The following is a 22,286-nucleotide window of genomic DNA, read 5'->3' as shown; positions in this document are numbered from 1 at the left end:
TTATGGACAGATTCAGGGGTCATTTTGGAGACCTGATAAGAGTTGCAAGAGCCAGCTGCAACATTTGGCAGCTCAGACAAGGCAACAGAAGGGTAAGGCTTTACATAGCCGATTTCAAGTTTTTGGCAGCAGATGCAGATTGGAATGAAACAGCTTTGATAGACAAGTTCAGGCAGGGTCTGCACAACATCTGGAATGAGTTAGTTAGACAAGGAGTTCCATGGAATCTGAAATAGTCGTACCAACTTTGCTTGCTTCCATTTGGAGCAAATGCAAGTGGAAGCCCAGTCCTAGGTCTTACTTTGTGAGGTTTCTCCCCCTCATGCCACTCACGACTAATTTGGAAGAGGGCTATTGTGGGTGAGGAGGAGGGATCAAGTGGGTAGTTAGCCTTGAGTCATTGTGTAGCCACAAGAGAACTAGGGCTCACCCTCTCCTCTTGCCCCTCCTCCCCAATTTCCATGAAATCTTACTGTTTGTTCCAAGGGAAGATGAGCATTCTGGGGAAATTTTTGTACTATAGGTGGATCAGCTTGAACCTTTCACATGCAGATCTGGTTTCTAGGACCTGACAGTATTTGTGAGAAGCTTACTATCCTCTTTATTTAACCAGATGCTTTCCTATGATCAAGTTGGAGACTGACACCCGTTTTTTTCATCACTTGATCCATGGGATTAGATGGCATTCCGAGCTTGCATTGTTAGTCTCTTTTTTTCTTTCTCCAGATTGCTATATGGAACATGCAGAAAAGTTATCAATGATCTGACAATCAAAGATTTTGACTGTTCCGTCTAGCTTCTTACTCATTTTTCTGACTATGACAGTGATATTTTTATTGCATTAAATATTGCCTTCCCTAAGTAATGCCTTCCGGATATATTTCATTGACACTCCCATAATTATCATCAAGCATGACTATTGGTCATATTGTAATCAGAACTGAAATCAAACCCAACTGGGGGGAATCAGGTTAGATAAAATTCTTGATATGCTGGTGTAAATGTACAGAAAACTGAGATTTGATGACAGCACCCTATATTTACAGATAAGAAGTTTTTCCTAGTGACATTTGTTTTTCATACAACCATTTAAGGGCAAAATATTGGCCTTCTATATGTGACTTTTATATGGGCAAGAATTAACTTATGCCTTTCCTCCATTTTTTCTTTAGTTCAGCTTCTGCCACCTGAGAAATTAAATGTCACTGCCACAGAAGAATGTGATTTCCTACTAGAATGGAAAGCAGGTGGAGGAACAAACAGAAATCACTTGTTGCAAAGCCTTCCCCTGGATTTTGAAATAAGCTATAAAAGAACTTGGGAACTTTGGGAGGTATCTATAGCAATCATTATAATCACATAGCTACAGTGATTCTGTTTATATTTACAATATATTAGGAAACTAGAAGTAAGCAGTGAATGTCCTCCACATCAAAAATAAATTAAATTTTGAACGGAGTCTATAGAATGGATGTATTCATCTGTAATTTAAAAACAAACCCATATCTTATGACATCTTCCTTCCTTCCTTCCTCCCTCCCTCCCTCCCTCCCCCCCCCCTCCCCTCCCTCCCTCCCTTCCTTCCTTCCTTCCTTCCTTCCTTCCTTCCTTCCTTCCTTCCTTCCTTCCTTCCTGATAGCCCAGAATCCCTAATCTCTTTGAACTTTGATCTTTTAAAAGTTTGCCAAATAAATAATCTATCTGATCAGGCTATGAACAGAGATGAATCCTAAAACTACATGAGTAGATTAATCAGAAACCGAAGATGGCTGTATTTATGAAGTTTATTTTTAATATAGACAAGCCACAATCTGGTGTTTGTAAGTAGTAGTTGGTTCCCCAACCAAGTTGGGGAAGACCCAAGTAGACCCTGGACCCCTAACACTGGGCTATCAACATTCAATAAGGTCAGGATGAACTATAGTGCACAATTTATTTTTAAAAAGAAGCCAATATAAAATAAGTACAGAAAACCTCTTGTAAACTTAAATACAAACATTTTATTTTTTAAAATACCCCCCCCCCCATTTATTTATATTCCCAAAAATAATGGGAGGAGAAAATTAATTTTGTTCATTTAGTCATTAAATGTTTATAACCATCCATCTACAAACATGACTCTGGGCAGCTTACCCATAAAATTACTGTAGTTAAGAAGAGAAACAAATATTCCCACCCAATATTATTACAATTTTCCATAATTTTCCATCACATAAATTAGATGTTCTAAGATATTTAATACCCAATATTTGAAAAAGGAACTCATTGCATTAAATAAAAAATAAGTTTAGAGTGTTTCTTTTCCTAGAACACATAAATGTGTTTATTTTTTTCCCATATTTTCATACCAATCTCTCTCCTTATACACTCTAGGAATCTTCCTCTGTATTGGTGTCAAATAAGTCTCATTATTGTCTCCGACACAGTAGCCTTGTGCCTGGCAGCAGGTATATTGCCAGGGTTAGAAGCAAGCCAAGTCCAGACAGTGGATTTGCTGGCCGTTATAGTGACTGGAGTCCAGTGGTTACTTGGCAAACACCAGAAAGTAAGTTGAAAAACAAGAGAACTTTGTGTGACTACTGGCTGAGAAAAAATATATGAAAATTTGATGTTTGCAAATGCTTTAAATTTCTGGAAAGGATCCCGACCAATTGAATAAGTACATAATCGTGCCTACTGTCCCTGACCTATTGCCTCCAATTAATAGTACCTATTTCATGTATTTATACTTATGTTTATTCTTATTTCTATTATATTGTGTTTGACAAAATAAATAAATAAACAAAAATAAATAAATAAATAAAATTTAGGCCAACTACTGCAATGTATGGCGATTATGATTTGAAAAATTTAACCACATGAGCATCTTTAGTGACTCTTCTCAAACTGCTTGTGTGTCAACAATAGGATGCATAGTTTTAGAAAAGGAAGTTATCTAGAAGAATTGACATAGAAGAGACTAAAACTTAAGTTAACTTAAGCAACATGAAACTTCATGTGAAAAAACATTTAATGCAAGAAACTGATGTCACACACTTTTTGTAACACCGGCAGTGAGTTACTCCAGATCCTTTGTCAATCAAAGGAAGTGGTTGAATACAGTAAATGTTGCTACCACAACCTTTTTTGTTCCACTTGAATAGAATAGAATAGAATAGAATAGAATAGAATAGAATAGAATAGAATAGAATAGAATAGAATAGAATAGAATAGAATAGAATAGAATAGAATAGAATTCTTTATTGGCCAAGTGTGATTGGACACACAAGGAATTTGTCTTGGTGCAAATGCTCTCAGTATACATAAAAGAAAAGATACATTTGTCAAGAGTCAAGAATCATCAGGTACAACACTTAATAATAGTCATCAGGTACAATAAGCAATCAAATCATACCAGGAAACAGTCAATATAAATTGTAAGGATAAAAAGTGACAAAGTTACAGTCATACAGTCACAAGTGGGAGGGGATGGGTGATAAGGAGTGATGAGAAGATTAACAGTAATAATAGTGTACACTTTGTAAATAGTTGGACAGTGTTGAAGGAATTATTTGTTTAGCAGAGTGATGGCATTTGGGGGAAAAAGTGTCCTTGTGTCTAGTTGTTCTGGTGTGCAGTGCTCTATAGCGTCGTTTTGAGGGAAGGAAGTTTTATCCTTTTCAATGGATATCAATGAGGCTTCATTAACAAAGTGACAGCCAGACTCCTCTTCCCATTTTTAAAAATCCAATATGAAAAGTTCACAGAGCAAGAAGGGTGGCTACTTGATCAAATTTTTACATTATGGTTTTCAAGAGAGCTTCAAGTCAATTTATTTTAGTCAAGGAAAAGAGATAAAGACAATGGTTGACAATAATTTCCTTTTTGTTTGGGTTTGTAATAATTAATTCTATTACACTTAGAACTAATCCAAAATGAACTCTTAAGATTTTCCAAGTGAGCAGTGAATCTTGAAAGGCCATTTCAAGATACCTTTTGGAACTTCAAACCTTTCAGCATAGGAAGAAGAGTTCACCAACTTATCAACTACTGTCTTTCTACTTTCTCATTCTCTTTCTCTCTCTTTTAACTAACTGGCATTTCTAATAAAGCTTTCCCTAGCTAGGGAAATGGTACTTATTCATTACATACATTACATGCAGATTATTGAAATGGTACTTATTCATTACATGCAGCTGTTCATTAGATTCTTCTCCAAGGCATGATACACAAAGCATTTGTGGATTCTGTCTCACAAGTAGTAGTGATAGTTGTTAGTTTTGTATATGTTCAGATGGCTTTAAAAGTTGATTAGGGAAATGTACTAAGGCTAAGTTTAGCAGTGACGTTTAAATCACGAATACTACAGAAAGCCGGCTACAGATGCAATAGGCCATTGGAGAGATATTCCAAAAAGCTTCAGTTCCACATCAGTTATGAGATGAGATCCTTTGTGTTTAGGTGACATTGTTACTGGTGGGTAGTCAGTGAAGAATGTTCCAATAAATTTTTTATTTTTAACTAATAGTGAACAGCAATTTCAAGTTTGCTTCTGATGGGTGTTTTGTCTGTCCATGGGATAACTCTGATGGGTGTTTTGTCTGTCCATGGGAGAGGAATTGGCTCCTTTATCAAGGGGCATTGAAGCAAAATTGCTATTGCATTAGAATCTGATCAGTTGGCAGGAGAGCTTTGCAACCCTGAGAAATACAGAAACAACTACAAAAAACATTTTCCTTTCTTTTCGTGAAAGGATGAAATATTTTTAGGATAAAAAAATGGACAATAGGGTAGTGGAATGAAGTTCCTTGGCAACCAATGACAAATTTGTGTTCAACTACTAACCAGAAACAGCACTCAAACGAAATAATCAAGTATTCTGAGAATAAGGAGGCAAAACAGAAGCCTCTCTTGTCAAGGAAACAGCCCATGAGAGGGAGATATTGGCTGGTGGCCACTTGAAACAGGTCCATGCTGAGAGACCCCTGAGGCCAGGTTAGATCAGAAAATGGTCAGAGTGACCCAGGTGAGTCTCAGCTGAACTTTAAGGTGAACATTCAAGAATCACAAGAAAAAGATTCTTGACTTTGTACAAATTATAAGGCAGCAACAGTTACTAGTGTGGTTTTGTTCATGTGTGTCAATGTTATGTTGAAAGCTTGCCGTTTCTCAAAGGGCTGTTTCCTCAGGGCTTCTGTTTTGCCTCCTTATTCTCAGAGTACTTGATTATTTTGTTTGGGGGCTGTTCTTGAGCTTGATTTATGGTTGAAATTGGCAAACATTTCATTGCTGGTATTGTCCATCTTTTTACATGTTTCTTTGAATGTCTTTGTCTCTATTGTATAAGAGTTCCTTCATAGTATCTTCCCTTGGGTTTTGGTTGTGCTAAATCAAAAACTGCACAGACTGCCAGAAAAAGAAGCACCATTCTTATATACACAGAAACATCTTTTACCCACCTTGTAACTAACTAGATGCAAGAACAGCAGATACCCCACCTGTGATCATTTCATCAAAGTGTTTCTCTTCTTTGAAAGAAAGAAAGAAATCCCTGAAAGCAAATTATCTTCCTTCAATCAAGTGAGAACTGCTACAGGATAATTTTTCAACACAATAGTTATTGTGTTTTATTCTATATGTCTTACTTACACCCTAAAAGTCCATCTTAGTTTGAATCTTTGCTAGAACTGAAACATCTACTTGTTCTTTTTTTAAAAGCAAACTTTATTGAATATACAATTAAAATAAATGAACAAACACATACACAACATAGAAAAAGAGAAAAAAATGAATAAAAGGCATTTCCATTATCGACAGTTTGTGGTTCCTTATTTGTTATCATTATTGGTGTCATATTTATAATTAAATCTTAATGCGAGTATATAGATACTACCTCCTTTACGGTTTAATAATGTTTGCTATTATATTATCTATCTTTGTTCTATCCAATCATCCCAACATTCCCAACTCTTGTAATATTCTGATGATTCTTTATCCTTAAGTGCTAGGGTAAATTTATCCATTTCTGCACAGCTTACTATTTTCTGAATAGTAATTTCCTCTGTTGGAATATAGGCTTGTTTCCAACATTGTGCAAAAGCTAATCTAGCTGCAGTAAGTATGTGTAATATTATGTATTTGGCTTTTTTGGGGGAGTTGTCTATTGAATATCCCGAATAGGAAGAATTCTGGTTTTAATTCAATCTGCTCAGCCGTTATTTCCTCCAACCATTTTTTGATTCTCCGCCAGTATCTTTGGGCTTCTGTATAAGACCACCACATATGGTAGAATGTTCCGTGTTTCTTTTTACATTTCCAGCAATTCAGATTCATGTTAGGAGACATCTTTGCTAATCTCAAAGGAGAGAGATGCCATGTGTAGAACATTTTATAGGCATTTTCTTTATATGTTGCCGATTTTGTGATTTTATTATTCCTGATCCAGACCTTTTCCCATTCTATTAAGGTGATGCTACGTCCTTATGGCAATAAGCGCCAACATGCCTATCCCTGTCCTATTGTTTCTCTTATTCTTCTTTTATTTTCTTATATGTACCCATTTCATGTATTCACAACTATGTATACACTTATACTTATTATCTTGTAAACAATTGGAAATCAAATAAATAAATAAATAAATAAAATATTTCTACTCCAAGCTATCATATTGCCTTTGACTACTTCCTCCTCTAGTTCAATCTCTAATAGGTAGTTGTAAAATTTGGTTATATTTTTTTTTGTCTGAACCTAGTAAGATTTTATCTAATTGTTGTGGCTTACTGTAAATTCCAAAAGCTTTCTTATCCTGTCTATATCTATTTTGTATTTGGAGGTAAGCCCACTGGTCAATTTGTAGCCCTTGTTCTTGGAGATCTTGCCATGATTTTAAAGTTCCTTGTGCATCCAGTAGGTCTTTGTATTTTATCATCTTGTTAAGATCCAGATTGTTTGGATGTATCATCGCCTCCATCGTTGAGATCCAAATCGGGATCTTTAGATAGTGTTTTTTCTTTATTTTATTCCAATTAGCCAATAAAGAGTCTCTAATTACATGTCTGTGGAAGTAATTCTGTTTGGTTTTCCCTGTGTCCCATAAGAACGCATGCCACCCCCTCTGTAAATCATGGCCTTCTAGAAATAATATTCTTTTATTCGATAAATTTACCTATTCTTTCAGCCATAGTAAGGAGGCTGCGCTTGTAGTTCCCAATTTGAGAGTGACATACTCCCCCTGCTCTTCATATCTTGCATTGCTTTTAAATTTATTCTTGGTTTTTTTCCTTGCCAAATAAATTTTGCAATTATCCTATTGAGTTCCACAAAGTAGTTTTTATGTATTTTTATTGGTATTGTCTGGAACAAATAAATAAATTTAGGGAGAATTTTAATAGTGGCAATCCTCCCTAATAGGGAGAGTTGCAATTTAACCCATAGCTCTAGGTCTTTTTTAACCTGTTGTAGTAGTTTGTTATAGTTATTTTCCATTAGTGTCTTACAATGAGCCGTCAGCCATATTCCTAAGTATTTAATTTTCTTTACCACCTGTAATCCCATTGCCTTTTCCAATTCTGATTTCTGTTTTCCTGTTAAGTTTTTGGTTATTAATTTCATTTTTTCCCTGTTAATTTTGAGTCCTGTGACTTTCCCAAATTGATCTAACTCTTTCAACAGTTCCTGACCTACTTCAATTGGGTCCTCTGTGAAAAAGACCATATCATCTGCGAATGACTGCAATTTATATTCGTCTTTCTTAATCTTTAACCCCTTTATTCCTGGGTTCTGCCTAATTCATGTAAGCAGTGTTTCCAAAGGTAGTATGAAGAGCAGGGGAGATAATGGACATCCTGCCTAACTCCTTTCTCTATTTTTATTGAGCGTGTATATTCTCTATTAATTATGATATTCACCTTTTGTGAGGCGTAAATTGTGGTTACGAGAAACATCTACTTGTTCATAGGTTTTAAAACATTAATGAGGACTTGATGTTAGTGGACGTATTGGTGTCTTCTAGAACAAAGACATTCTGTTTTTGTCAAAAAATAAGAACTTTTTTCACTGTATTATATACACTATATACATTATACTGAATACATTCTTTTAAAAATCCTGACATAAATGGATAGCTATTTTGTGTGCTGGCCACGATTACAGAAGCCTCTTCGGACAATGTTGGGTCTCTTGGATCGGAAACTGAGATTGCCCCCTAGAGATGGACACAACTGGAGAGGGGAAACCTGTACCTTTTTTTCCCCATTTTCATTTCAGCAATGTTCTCTATCAAATTCTTCCTTCTTATTGTTGTCACATTTTGCACAATTCCAATAAATGTAATTCTGCTTTCTCTGTCAGATGATGCTGTGCACAAGAATCTTCAATGTTATTTTAATGGAATTGATCGTCTCAAATGCAGTTGGGAGGTGAGACAAGAAGTCAGCAATTCTATTTTGTTCACACTCTTTTACAAAGACAAACCTGGATCAGAGTAAGAAACTAACTTTAAATCAAATATTTTCCCAAATGACTTACTTTTTAATTTAATATATGTATTTAAAAGTTCTCTCTGTCGTGTTCATTTATATGCAGAGAGATGGAATGCTCTGAAATCTATCAAGTACCCCTTATAAGCCATAATGCCACTTATTATGTATTGCAAAGCTGCGAGATCAATGTCACTAATCCCAACAAGCAAAGCCAATATTTTGTTCGTGTGATACCAAAAGAAGAAGCAAAAGATATTGAGATGTATCTGAACAGTAAGTCTTTTTAGAGAATTTCACAGAAACATGTGCTGATTCCTGTAATTCTTGATTCTCTTATTTGGATTATAACCAATACAGAGTCATAAAAAAGCAAACATGCAGAGAAAATGGATTGTACTCTTATGATCTTCTCTAGGATATGTCTAGCAGATTAAGGAGGATTTAGGTATAGCCTGAAGACACAATCTCACAACTTCACTGAAATTAAACAACCCTGGGTTTTATCAGTGCCTAAATGACTAGTCTTTAAACATCTCACATACTTTGAGTTGAACTCCACAATAAAGATGGGAGTTAATGTAATCAAAACAATAATCATCTAACTGACTACTGTGGCATGTACTGTATGAAGTAGAGACTAGATTAAGATTGTGAATAATCCATGTTCAAGTTTGTCCTCAGAAGTTTACCTGGCAGCTTCTCATATCCCCATTGCAATGTTTAACATATTTACTTTGTAAGTTCAACTGTAGCAGCCTTTTATAAACCTTGTCTATAAGATGTTCATCATTAGTACAAAGTACAAAACTTTTAATAACAATATAATGGATAAAGGAATGCAGGCATCCTGTTGTTTTTTGCTTTCATGTTTTAGCATCAAAACAATAATAATTCAATGGGTGCACAAAAGAAAGGGTCTGCGTTAGTATTAAAAGAGAGAATGCAGGCAAAAGGATGATAACATATTCAGAAAAGACGAAGGAAATGTCCACAAATGGCATTTGACTGGATAGGAGACTTAACCATATAAAGGGCGGTAAGCCCCTGAGACTTGCTGTCTCAGTCTGTCCTGTGGAATTGTCCAAAACAGAATTTCTCAATCTTGGCAGGGTGAAGATGGGTGAACTTCAACTTAGCTTAATAAAGTTGTCTAAAACTCAGAATTAGTTTCTTTTGCACATGATAGAGGGCAGCAAAGGATGTTTCATGAGTGATTGTTGTTCCAGCTGACTAAGGCTTTTGCTCGGGTTTTCTATTGATATGAATTTACTAGTATTTGCATATTTCTGGTAAAAAACACAATATATATATATATATATATATATATATATATATATATATTCATTTATATGCATTTATATGCAACTATATATATATAGTTTCAAATGAAAGAAAGTAAAACTCTAATTCTTCCTTATATGTTATTCTTCTATCCTTATATGTTGTTCTTATGTTTACAATGCTGAATTAAAGTTGTCAGGTTTTTTTTCCCTGGCAAGTTTCTCTTCCCGGATAATTAAAATTATATACTGGGATGTTATGAAAAACTAATTGAATCTGACCTAGGCAGATTTACAAGCATATCATCTGGCTCAGGTTTTTTTTTTTAAAGTAAGAACTTACCAATATTAGGAATATTCCTCTTCAATGTGAAATTCAGAAAAATCTAATGAAGGAAAGAATTAGAGAGGATGTAATGTATTTAGAGCCTGAAAGAGAGTTAGAATCTTATAATAATTAAATTGAAGAATCTCTTGATACATTCTTTTGTTTCTTCTAGTCAAGCCAGACCCACCTTACAACCTGTCCATGTCAGTAACTGATGGTCCTAAATACATCCTCCACTGGCACTCCAAAAGCATCAGTAGTTTTAATTTGCAAAAGACACATGAGATTTCATACTGGGAAACTGGGAAACCTTTAGAGGTAAGAGAGAATAGATTGCTTCCTACAGCAATCAGATTATGTTTCTGTTTGCCCTCATGTAATTTTCTTTTTTCCTCTCTTATCTTTTTTTCCCTTCCTCTCAGGCCCAAGTAGAAAACATTACAAACCAGGAATTTACCTTCACTTCACAGTTCCTGGAGCTGGGCAAAAATTACAAAGCAAAGGTGCGAACAATAGTAAACGAACCTTACAAAGGTTATTGGAGTGAATGGAGTGAGGAATTTGGCTGGCAAACCACCAGTGGTAAGTTAAGAGTGCACACTAATCTTATTTTGGTCTATATCGGGAAATAGTTTATGTTATCTTCAGAAGACAAAATATAATGTGTGCATTTGGCTTTGGTTGTGACCCAGAATAACTTTGATTGTGATGAAACCCATATGTAGAAAATTGATTTATTTTTTCCAAAACAATATCACAGTGTGATCTTTTATAGATGGAGTGGTATGTCCATGTGCATGCACACATCTCATTTATTTATTTCAAAACTTCAATTCAATACTGCTTTTCATCAAAAGTACTGAAATAATTTAGAAACAAATGCTCTGAACTAAGGAACAGAAATAATGAAAACAGTGAAATAAGCTGCAATTATAAAACTATTTAAAAAATAAATACAATCTGTGCAAATTATGTAATTGCATGCAAAAGATCACAGATTCAGTCCCTGAGATCTCCAGGTAGAGCTCTGAAAATTCCTGCCTAAACTCTTGAGCTATTTTCTCTTTGCCAGCTTGCAGTAGAAGTGGAACTGTATCTTGGATGGCATAGTTTCCCAGGCATGTTCAAAGGCAGCCCACTTGGATATAATTCCACACTGTACTGTGTTCTGATCTGATTGTTTTTGTTCTTTTCTCCCTAAAACTAGCTTTAATAGTTCATTTAACTGATTTTCTTCTTTTAATCCTCTATTCTGTTTTAGGTTTTCCTCTCTGGGGTATGTTGCTAATAACAGTAGTCTGTATCATTCTGATGATGGGGGGAATTTGCTTTTGCAAAAAATATCTTCTCAGGTATGTCTGGTGTACATTTTAACATGTTGGCATAACAGAAGGGGGAGGGTTAAAAAAAGTATTGAGTTCGAAATCTGACCAGATTATCCAAAGAACACACCGGATAGGTCAGTTGGAGCAGAGGCATAGTTGATTTGGGAGCTTACATGAAGTACCCAAATCAAAGCTTGCAACAGAGTTATAGCTGTCAAGTGGTTATCTTTCTATCTTGTCCTTTATTCCTCACAGAAACAGAGCCCATTCATTGGAATTCATTGGAAACTATGATTAGCTGGATGACCAAAAGAGAGGCTTGATGGTTAGGCACCCTGCTGATTCTGTGTGGGTTTTCCACTTATTTACCATATCAGCTGACTTCTTGCTTAATTAACAGTTACAGCCAGAGGTGGCAAACACAGAAGAAAGGATCTTTTGTCTATCATGAAAGGAATGTCTATCTCCACCTCTTTGTCAAGTTCTTTATCTTTTGTTTCCGTGTAATTTCTTATGTTTTGTCCTGGAAATAGCTGTGAGGTTGAGATTTTTAGGAACAAAGGAAGATTGAATGGGAGATTCCTTCCCACAATAGCAAGCAGCTATGCTAAGAGTGTTCTGTTCATTTCCCTTAACTCATGTGTTAGGTAGGGTGACCTTCCCCAATTTGTTACATTCAGATGTGCTGAGATGACAAGTTACAGAATTCTAGCTGGATATTCCAGGAATTGTAGTCACAATGCATCTAGAAAGGACTAGGCTGGAGTTAGCTGTTTCAGAATTTGAGGGCAATTTCAAGCATTATATGAAAGTTGCTTCACTATATAGCCAAGGATCTCAGGGCTGCTTGGATTGGTGGTTTCAGAAATTTGCAAAGTAAACAATTGACTGAATTTTGGGATAGTAACTAAGTATTAGGTTTCAAATAAAATAACTCTATTGCCATTATCTCATCACTTTCCCCTTGACTGAACCCAGCAAATGTTGTTTAGAAAAAACCTAAGCATTTCTGTTTGCTCAACAATGTAATGTCTATTTTTTATAGAATTATTTTTTTGAACATGACATAATTGGGTTAAACTGAGCTTTCTTTGCCTCATTGACTTTATCTGCAATTGTCCCAAGCCTCTGTGAAGTCTTTGCAGACTTCACTTCCATTATACAGCCTCAGGTCTGAATAGTTCTCTGTAGTCTTGTTCCAGTAGCTGTACTCTTTGGGAGTAAATACGTGTACACTGCTATCTACATCTTTTCCAGTGAAAATTCCAAGCAACACAAAGCATATTCTTTTTCAATGTGTTGTTCTAATCAGTTTGTACCAAGCGGGATTTAAACATTACCTTGATTCCCCATTTTTTATTTTTTATTTTTGCTGGGAATTATTTTAGCACTGGTTGTATAGGACTATTTTGTTTGCATAGATTGTGCAGTGTCACTTGGCCCAGGTAAGTAGATATGTAACATCTTGGGCAATAAGCTATTACATGACACCCAGGATCATTTTCTTCATTCCATTCATCCTCACAAATATCAGTTCCATTAGTATTACATAATTGCTTTGCATAATTTCTCCTCCCAACAATGCTGGCTTCATTCAACCTGTCTGTCAAAAGTTGTCAGAATTCTGAGAAACTCAGTGAAAATTTCACTGTGGCTGGGAGGCTGCATGAAAGCTGAATCTTAAAATCCTTTATAAGAGTATTTGTGGTCAAAGTTTTATTTCTGTCGCTTGTTGCTGTTTATTTTATTTCTTTAAAAAAAATCTTACATTTATGATTAAGGACTGAAGGCAAATTTACATGGTGTTTTCAGACATGTTGGTCTGAAGGTCTCTAATATTTACAAATTAGTTAACAAGCAGTTTCTGAAAGTGATTAGAAAAGGAACTTTGTGAGCTTAGTAGTCTTTAAAAGGCCCAACTGTGGTTGCAAGCGAGATGGCTATTTCCATTGTCTCCCAGTGTTAAAAAATAAAAATCTAGAACCAAGAAGAAACAAATATATAGAGCACTTTGGGTAATCTCCCTTTTCTTCCATACCTGGAGAGGTTCCAAGCCTCTCTTTGTTCTTTGCTACAATCATCAACTCCATGTTTCATGGAGCCATCTTCAGACTGCCATTTCTGTTGTGACTGGAAGGATCGATCCTGCTGTGAGTTTTGACTCTGATGATTCTAATGATGAAAGGCTGGAGCCTGCTGTGAATGTGGAGTCTGAATTATCAGAGGCTTTGAGTGGGGAAGCTGAAAGATCGTGGTTTGACGCCAGAACTAGGAGGAGACTGAAACGTCAAGCTGAGGGGAGGCGTCAAGTCAGACAGTGATTAGGGAGATTGATACGCCAATCCAGGTGATTTAAGGAGGCGTGATGAGTCTCAAACTTTGCTTGGAAGCAAAGTGTTTGATGTGTCGAAAGGATACTTGGGGAGCAGCCTTTGTAATTTATGGACATTCTGAATTACCAGACAGATTCCGGGAAGTCTGCCAAGGACTGGAATATAGCATTATTAACCCTTTTGTGGTCTGCTTCTGTTTTGTTTGAATGTTTGGAATTGTGGAACTTTGTATTCTCACTTGTGAATATAGGTGGGACATAACACATTTCTACCTCCAATTCCAAACCAATTCAATCAGTTCTTTGTCCTGTCCTTACTCATTTTGGGGAGGGAGGCCCTCAAAGGCCATGGGTAAAATGGAAATGGATAAAGTACAGGTGCAATCAATGGGAGCTAGGTCCTCATTTAAGATTTTGAAACGAAACTGTCTGATAGGGTTAAGGATTCTAGAGCCTAGGCCTAATATTGCCCTTTTCCATTTTGCAACTGGCTCCTGCTTCTTTGGTTCATATCACTCTCTTCTGCTCATCTCAGCTTCAGGATTTGGAACAGGTCCTAAGTCATTCAGATTTTATTGGATCCCATCTTTTAGCAGCTCAGACAATAAGATGATTTGAAAGAATGATAGGAGATATCTGGTAACATCAGGAAATTACCAGTACCTAAGATAAGTAGAATAGCAGCAAAAGCTGGTCTGGCTATCTGCGAATATGGAGTGGGGACTTGACTGCCCACTCACTATTGCCTTAGTGTGGCAGCTGCCAAAGTAAAGGTGAGGTTTTGGTGCTGGTTGAACAGAAGCAGGTATAATCTTGGTGAATTCTCTGAATTAAATATATACTTTTGCTACAGCATGAAAAAGGAATGGGAAGCAAACATTCCAAGTCCTCCGAAGACGTTTCTTCTCCCCAATTTTTTTCCGGTAAGAAATATTTTCCTAAAACATGACTTATTGGCATTTAATACACTTTTAAGCTAAAATAACAGGGTTGTAAAATGAAAAAAAAAAATGAAATATGAAATTATCTAAAACAGATTCTTTAGCAGACAAACAGAATCTAGGCTTGATGTTAAATCACACCCTGGCCAAGGGCTAGCTGTGGTGGGAACGATATCCTGGGAGCCAAACTTGAGAAAGGCTGTTCTTAGGGCACATCCAAATAACTGGGGGGAAGTTGCTACCTTTCAGTCTACAAGGTTGTGGAATCGATATCTAGAAGGAGATAAGCATATGGCCCATATGGTGATGTAAAAGAAAAAACAAACCCAAAATGAAAAAAAATCACATGGAGCCTCCTAAAGCTGAACAATGCGAGTTTGCACATGGATGATATTCTACTGTAACCACGAAATAGGCTGGATTTTTGCACCATTGCTAGACCTAATTTTGGCCAGTCTTGTGTATCACCATATAATGGCTTATAATTTCACAAACAGCCTTCCCTATGTTTTAGACGTTTGGCCAGAGATTATCTCTGGCCAAATGTAATACTTGGCCAGAGATTTAATCTTTTAAAATCACCTCCCTAAAGATCAACAGTTAACTACTGAAGTCAATAAGGAAACAATATACCAGTACTAGCATAGCTAAATGTAATACTTGGCCAGAGATTTAATCTTTTCAAATCACCTCCCCAAAGATCAACAGTTAACTACTGAAGTCAATAAGGAAACAATATACCAGTACTAGCATAGCTAATGTTGCACCATCTCTCTTTCTGCTATCTGTACCTTTTGATTTCTGGCTTCTGCAAAACGGCTAGTATTGTAGACAACGTGCAGCAGCAAATAGCTGAGGAGGAGAACTGATGGTCGATAAATCCAAAAAAGATAATCTTTTGATTTGGTGTTTAGTTAAAGTTTATTTATTATGTTTCGTTTTTTGGATTACTAAGGATTTTTTTAGGAACTGGGGGAATCAAATGGCATGTTGTGTTCCTCCCCAACATTCACTTATGAAAAATGTAAAATGACAGATCAGGGAAATCTGGGTAAGAAGGATAAATCAACCTAGGAAACAGGCAAAAGCGTGCTTAAATCTGTTTAGCTTGAAACTGCTGTTGCAGCCCCTTTCTATTCAACTCTCTCAGATTTACCTTGCTTTATATCAGGGGTGTCCAACCTTGGCAACTTTAAGACTTGTGGACTTCAACTAGCAAAGCTGGCTGAGGAACTCTGGGAGTTGAAGTCCACAAGTCTTAAAGTTGCCAAGGTTGGACACCCCTGCTTTATATGAATTCTAAACAAGCCATGCAGTGTAGGAGAGATCAATTCTATGTGTGTGAAGTCAGTTGCATATGAATATCAAGTCTGCAGACACAGAACAGCTGTAGGTCACTACTAGATATGAAAAACATGTTGAGATGGTTAGGTTTACAGAATACAAAATAATAGGGACCTTGGAGATCTTCTAGTCCAACCCCCTGCTCAAACACAGGACCCTATACTATTCCAAACAAATGGCTGTCCGATTTCTTCTTAAAAACCTTTTGTGATAGAGCCAAGCCATTCTACTGATTAATTGTTCTGTCAGAAAATGTCTCCTTAAGACGAGGTTGGATCTTGCTTTGAGAAATTTCTACCTGTTACTGCTTTTCCTGCTCTCAGGTGCTTCAGAGAATGTTGGCTTTTCCACGTGACAGCCCTTCAAATATCGGAAGACTGCAATCATATCTCCCCCTAATCCTTTTCTTCATCATACCCAGTTCTTGCAACTGTTCATTAGTCTCTAGCCCCCTAATCATCTTAGTTGCTCTTCTCTGCAATTTTTAAAAAGTCTCAACATCTTTTTCATATTGTGGTGATCAAAACTGGAAAATCAGTATTACAAATGTGTTCTGTGTACAGGTCTTTTTGAACCTCTCTTTCTTGTAGCATTTTAATCTAGACTGGGCTGCAACATATTCTTGTTTCTTTTTAGAAAGTGCAGTTGGCAAACCATTCAGAAGATACCAGTGCTTTAGCAAAGGAAGAAATCCACCATTCCAGTAAACTGGAGAAGTGAGTATAAAAAGCCGAGGTTCACACTATTGGAAGTCCAGGTCAAAGCATTTTCACAAAACTATAAAGGAAGTGAATTACTGTATTAACTCAGAAATTCCTAGTATTGTGTTTGGTGTTGAGCTAATTAATGTTCAACACACCAAGAGTCCAAAGAGAGGAAATTAGAACTCAGATTAATCTATGAAAGCCTAAATTCGTTTATTTAAAGAGCCATAGTAGCGGAGTAGTTAGAATGCAGTATTGCAGGCTAACTCTGCCACTGTCAGTAGTTCGATCCTGACCGGCTCAAGATTGACTCATCCTTCCATCCTTCCAAATGTTGGAGGCAATATGCTGACTCTGTAAGCTGCTAAGAGAGGGCTGGAAAGCACTATGAAGTGGTATATAAGTCTAAGTGCTTTTGCTATTAACAACTAGGATTTAAACAGGATGCATGCTAGGCAGGATTTATGCTTCATATGTGGAAAGAATTTCACTCACAGTATTTCCCCAAAATTCAATGAATTTTGAAGACACAATAAATATATTTTTAATTATTACTGTATATAAAAATCTGAAACTGTCGCCAAAACCAAAATATTAGGAATGTACAAGAAAGGCCAAATGTTTTTTAATCATATCAGAACATATCCTTTGTGGATTCTAATTGCTTCCATTTTAAAAAAGTCGTATAATTTTATTTAGTGTTCAGATTTGTGAAAAAGGGAAATTGAAAATGGAAAATTATGGCATTTGCAGACAGGCTTATGTTTTTGTATTTGTACATCTCGAGTAACTTTTCAGTAAGAAAGTCAATACTTTTTTGCCTGCTGAGGTTTCTGACCAGGTGAGTTTTGAGTACTCTGTTTTGTAGATTCATAGAGTTATTAATGGTTTGCACTTTACACTTGCAAGCAGGCAGTTGGACTCTGAAACAAATCTATCTAGGAATACTGCAAGACTGACAGTTTACTTAGCAGTCCATAGAAGCTGCAGTCCCTTTGAAAAAAAAGTTGTAAATGTTTATAGAGAAGCATCAAATATTACAAGAAAAATGTAAGCAGGAGAATGAATTAGGCTGTTTGCTTATGGAGGAGCCAGAGATTACAGTGTTGAGCTTAAACAAAGCAAAAACACTGATCTTAAATTTGGATCTTAAATTCAGCCAATGATTATGAAATTGTAAAAAAAGATTATGAAATTGTAAAAAAATAAAAGAGTAATTTGACCATAAATTCATGAAACTGATTTCTGAAGAAATACTATATAGTAATGCAATGATTCCATCCAGCACAGGAACTTTATTTTTCTCTATGAACAGGTCCCAAAAATTCATGATACTGGTGCATCAGTTTGACATTTTGGAAAGGCTGGGCATCATCACAAACCTAGGAAGTTTTGGGGGCAAGTTCTAGTCCATGAAGGAGAAGTAAAAAACCACTGTTACTATCGCAATGAATGTTGGATAGTCATATACAGGTGGTCCTCAACTTAGAATAGTTCATATAGCGCAGTGGTGGGGTTCAAATATTGTTGCCACCGGTTCGGTGGACGTGGCTTGGTGGGCATGGCTTTGCGCACGTGCACACACTTTGCATGCACATGTACGCCAAACGTGTACTTTGAGCACGTGCAGAGGTATTTGCTCAGGCAGAGAGGCATTCTAACTCGCCTCCTGCAAGCCTGCACGATCCCGGTTGCTTCAGCAGCTGCCGCGTGGCACTCTTCTGTGCCGCGCAAAGCAGCTGCGCTTCAAATTCAGCAGGTAAAGGTGAGTATGGGAGCCTTGGCGGGCGGGTGGGCCCAACAGCAGAGCCATTAGAGCAGCGGAGAGAACTGATTCGGTCTTTGCTGCTCATCGGTCCTACCGGCTCTTCAGAACCAGGCAAGACTGGTCGAATACCACCACTGATATAGTGACTGTTCAAAGTTACAGCAGCACTGAAAAATGTGATTTATGACTGTTTTTCAAGGTTACCACCTTTCCAGCCACCCCATGATTGTGTGATCAAAATCCAGATGCTTGGCAACTGGTTCATGTTTATGACTGTTGCTGTGTCCCAAGGTCATGTGGGGAAGTCAGATTCACTTAACAACCACATTACTAATATACCAACTGCAGTGATTTACTTAACAACTATGCCAAGAAAGCTTTAAAATGGGGTAAAATTCACTTAACAAGTGTCTCCTTTAACAACAGAAATTTTGGGCTCAATTGTGGTTGAGGTAGTCCTTAACTTACGACTGGACGCTAAATGAATGTTCGAACTTATGATGGACCCACCTCCAAAAGCTACCTATGACTTAATTTTGAAGTTATGACAGCCACACTGCCTGCAGTCAGGGGGGTAATTTGGGGCCACTTGGCAACCTGCTCAACTTCATGGCCATCTGCAGCTCCCAGGGTAGTGTGGTTTTTGATGCTCTTTGCTGGTTTCCAGCATTTTCTTCCAGTTTGTGGCAAAACTGGATAACATGGATTTGCTTAATGATGGTAGAGTTTACTTAATGACCACCAAAAAATGTCATAAAATTGGGTTCAATCGCATGGTGGCCCAGTTAACGACAACTTATAGCTATAAATCTAGACTCAATTAGAGATCTAAGTCAATGACAACCTATAGCAATTGTTTTGATGGTTTTAAACACATACTGATTTGATCAGGTTCTGAGTAACTATTAAACTAGGAGAGCAGGTATTGTTTATGTTCTGGACTAGCAGGCTCGTAATCCTGCAAACCTGATTGGTCCGTCAACAGCGAGTCGTGATTGGTCGCTCCGGGCTGATCCGATTGGCTGGTTAACGGGCTGCCGCGATTGGACACTCCAAGCGCGGCAAGCTTAAATCGTTGTCATTGGACGCTTCGATAGCAGCCAGCTCTATAAAAGGAGCTGCTGCTGCCAGGCTCATTGCTCTGATCTGAAGTCACTATTAAAGAGTTGAAGTTACTATCCGAGGTCTCGTCTCCGTTATTACGCTCGTCCTCCCAGACATAACACTGGCGACGAGGATGGGATGCGGAGATGATAGAGCTGACTGAGCACTTGCAGAACATTGACAGATCACGTGGCTGAAGGCGCACAGACATCGGCAGAATGGCCAGCAGCGCTATACCACCCGCCCCGTTTGATCCAGCCAGCGAAGACTGGGATTCGTATATGGACAGGTTTCAAATGTTCCTGGAATCTAACAATCTGAAGGATGCCACGTCTAGCAAAAAACGTGCGGTTTTCCTAATGCATTGCGGACCCGCCATTTTCAGAATGGCAAAGGCACTTGCCAAACCAGCTGAAGTCAAAACGATGGACTGGGATACCCTTGCTCCCATCCTTCGTGCCCATTATGCTCCAGCAGTTCCTACCCTTATTAGAAGACACGAATTTTACCAGAGGGACCAACGCAAAGGTGAGAACATCGGGGACTTTGTAGCTGACCTAAGAAATTTGGGTGGACTGTGTGGCTTCATAAATCTAGAAGAAGCCATGAGAGACCGGATTGTCCTTGGCCTAAGAGACCCCACTGTCCAGAGCAAGATTATGGCAAAGGGCGACATCACCCTCGCAGATGCCATAACAGATGCCACTGCAGTGGAAGCCACCTGCAAATCAGCAGCCCAAATGTGCCGAGCGAATGGGGCCAGCCGCCAACCCACCAGCGACACGGCAATATCATCAGAAATATACACATCATCCGCCCACCATGAAGACATCGATTCCTCATCGGATAGAGAGGAGGAAGAAGTCAACAGACTCAGGTCAGAGCGCGAGCAGCGAGACCAGCGGGGTCGTAAATCCAATTTCCAATGCGGGGGGGAACCACCCACGATCAGAATGCAGGTTCCTAGACGCCATCCGTCGTTCCTGTGAGAAAAGGGGTCACATTGCTAAAGTGTGCAGCAGGCACCCCACCAACAAATTGGGACCGCCCAAACAACCAGTGGAACCAGTACAACAGAAACCGGATGTTTACTGGCGTAACCAGACGGGAAGAGGCACATCAGACCATCACCATCGGCCACGCTTCATCATTAGACGCAAAAAAAATCCGGGTAAAGGTCACCATTGAAAATTGTCCATGCATCATGGAAGTGGACTCCGGGTCTTCCCTATCCATGGTCTCCTGGAAAACCCTCAAGCAGCTGATCCCTGACATCCGCCGCCAGGATCTCAGCACCCAGAGACTTATATTAAAGGACTACCAGGGCAATCGAATTCTGGTTGTTGGTTCCAGTCACGTCCAGGTCTCCTTTAAGGACCACACCGCAATACCACCATCTCTGTCACCATCATTGACAGAGACCGGCCCAGCTTATTGGGTCTTCAGTGGTTCGCGCCATTAGGAATCGAAATGGCAGGCATCAACCAGACTGTAGACGAAGACTGGGAGGCGGCCCTCATCCGTGACTTTCAAGAAGTCTTCACTGAACAATTAGGCAAGTACAAAGGTTCCCCCATCTTGTTTAATTTCTGCCCTGATATCGCACCCATTCGCCTAAAGCCACGCTGAGTTCCCTTTTCAAACCAAAAATTGACGAGCAATTGGACAAATTAATAGCACAAGGCGTGTTAGAACCCATCGACCACGCCCGATGGGAGACTCCAATTGTAACTCCCATAAAACCTGATGGATCTTTGAGAATCTGTGGGGATTACAAGGCTACCCTCAACCACGCGTTACAGCAGAGCGCCTATCCAGTACCCATGGTCCAACATCTCCTTCATTCACTTGGGGGCAGAAAAGTATTCGCAAAGCTTGACCTAGCCCAAGCTTATCAACAGCTGCCAGTAGACGTGGAAACCGCAGAAGCCCAAACCATAGTTACGCACAGGGGTGCGTTCAAATGTAACAGACTCCAGTTTGGAGTAAGCGTAGCACCTGGCATTTTCCAAAGTTTGATGGAAAGGTTGTTGCAGGGCATAAAAGGGGTCGTGCCCTACTTCGATGACGATTGATAGCCGCCCTACAAGAAGTCAGTTAGAAAAATGCCTGAGAACTGTTCTACAAAGATTCAAAGACGCAGGCCTCAAGGTTAAGAAGGAAAAGTGCCAGTTATGCACTGAGAGGGTTGAATTTCTTGGTTACCTTCTTGACAAACAAGGAATTCACCCTACTGAAAAGAAATTGGCTGCTATTAAAAATGCCCCGAGACCAAAGAACAAAACAGACCTCTAAGCCTTCCTGGGACTCATTAACTTTTATAACATCTTCCTACCCCAGAAGGCGACCGTTGCTGAACCCCTGCATAGGCTCCTCGACAAGAAGGCTTCCTGGTTTTGGGGACGTCGGGAGGAGCAGGCTTTCCAACAAGTAAAAGACCTTTTAACTTCAGATGCAATACTCATCCAATATAATGAGACACTTCCATTGACTGTGACTTGTGACGCCTCACCTTTTGGGGTAGGAGCCATCCTGAGCCACGTCCTACCAAACGGTACAGAGGCGCCTATTGCATTCTTTTCTAGAACTTTGTCTAAAACAGAGAGAATACTATAGTCACCTAGATAAAGAAGCCCTCGCTATTGTATCTGCGATCAAAAGGTTCCACGAATACGTTTATGGAAGATCCTTTTCCATCATC

At 38.4% G+C, this 22,286-nt stretch overlaps 1 protein-coding gene across 2 annotated transcripts in view; it reads left to right on the top strand.

Moving 5' to 3' along the window:
- The window catches only part of CSF2RB (colony stimulating factor 2 receptor subunit beta), a 42,179-nt gene that overhangs the window by 15,069 nt on the left and 4,824 nt on the right, over positions 1 to 22,286 (top strand). For both annotated transcript variants that reach the window (XM_087968348.1, XM_026693303.2), the window contains 9 exons: positions 1,173 to 1,333; positions 2,374 to 2,545; positions 8,329 to 8,461; positions 8,563 to 8,732; positions 10,240 to 10,385; positions 10,490 to 10,649; positions 11,329 to 11,419; positions 14,578 to 14,647; positions 16,646 to 16,725. In XM_087968348.1, the coding sequence (XP_087824474.1) occupies positions 1,173 to 1,333; positions 2,374 to 2,545; positions 8,329 to 8,461; positions 8,563 to 8,732; positions 10,240 to 10,385; positions 10,490 to 10,649; positions 11,329 to 11,419; positions 14,578 to 14,647; positions 16,646 to 16,725 (1,183 nt within the window). The remainder of the gene's footprint in view (positions 1 to 1,172; positions 1,334 to 2,373; positions 2,546 to 8,328; positions 8,462 to 8,562; positions 8,733 to 10,239; positions 10,386 to 10,489; positions 10,650 to 11,328; positions 11,420 to 14,577; positions 14,648 to 16,645; positions 16,726 to 22,286) is intronic.

Source organism: Notechis scutatus, chromosome 6 (assembly GCF_049901735.1).
Source record: "Notechis scutatus isolate UNSWTSFEM ecotype Mainland chromosome 6, rNotScu1.2, whole genome shotgun sequence".
In the NCBI taxonomy this organism is placed as follows: domain Eukaryota; kingdom Metazoa; phylum Chordata; class Lepidosauria; order Squamata; family Elapidae; genus Notechis; species Notechis scutatus.
This window is presented reverse-complemented; position numbering and strand designations above follow the sequence as displayed.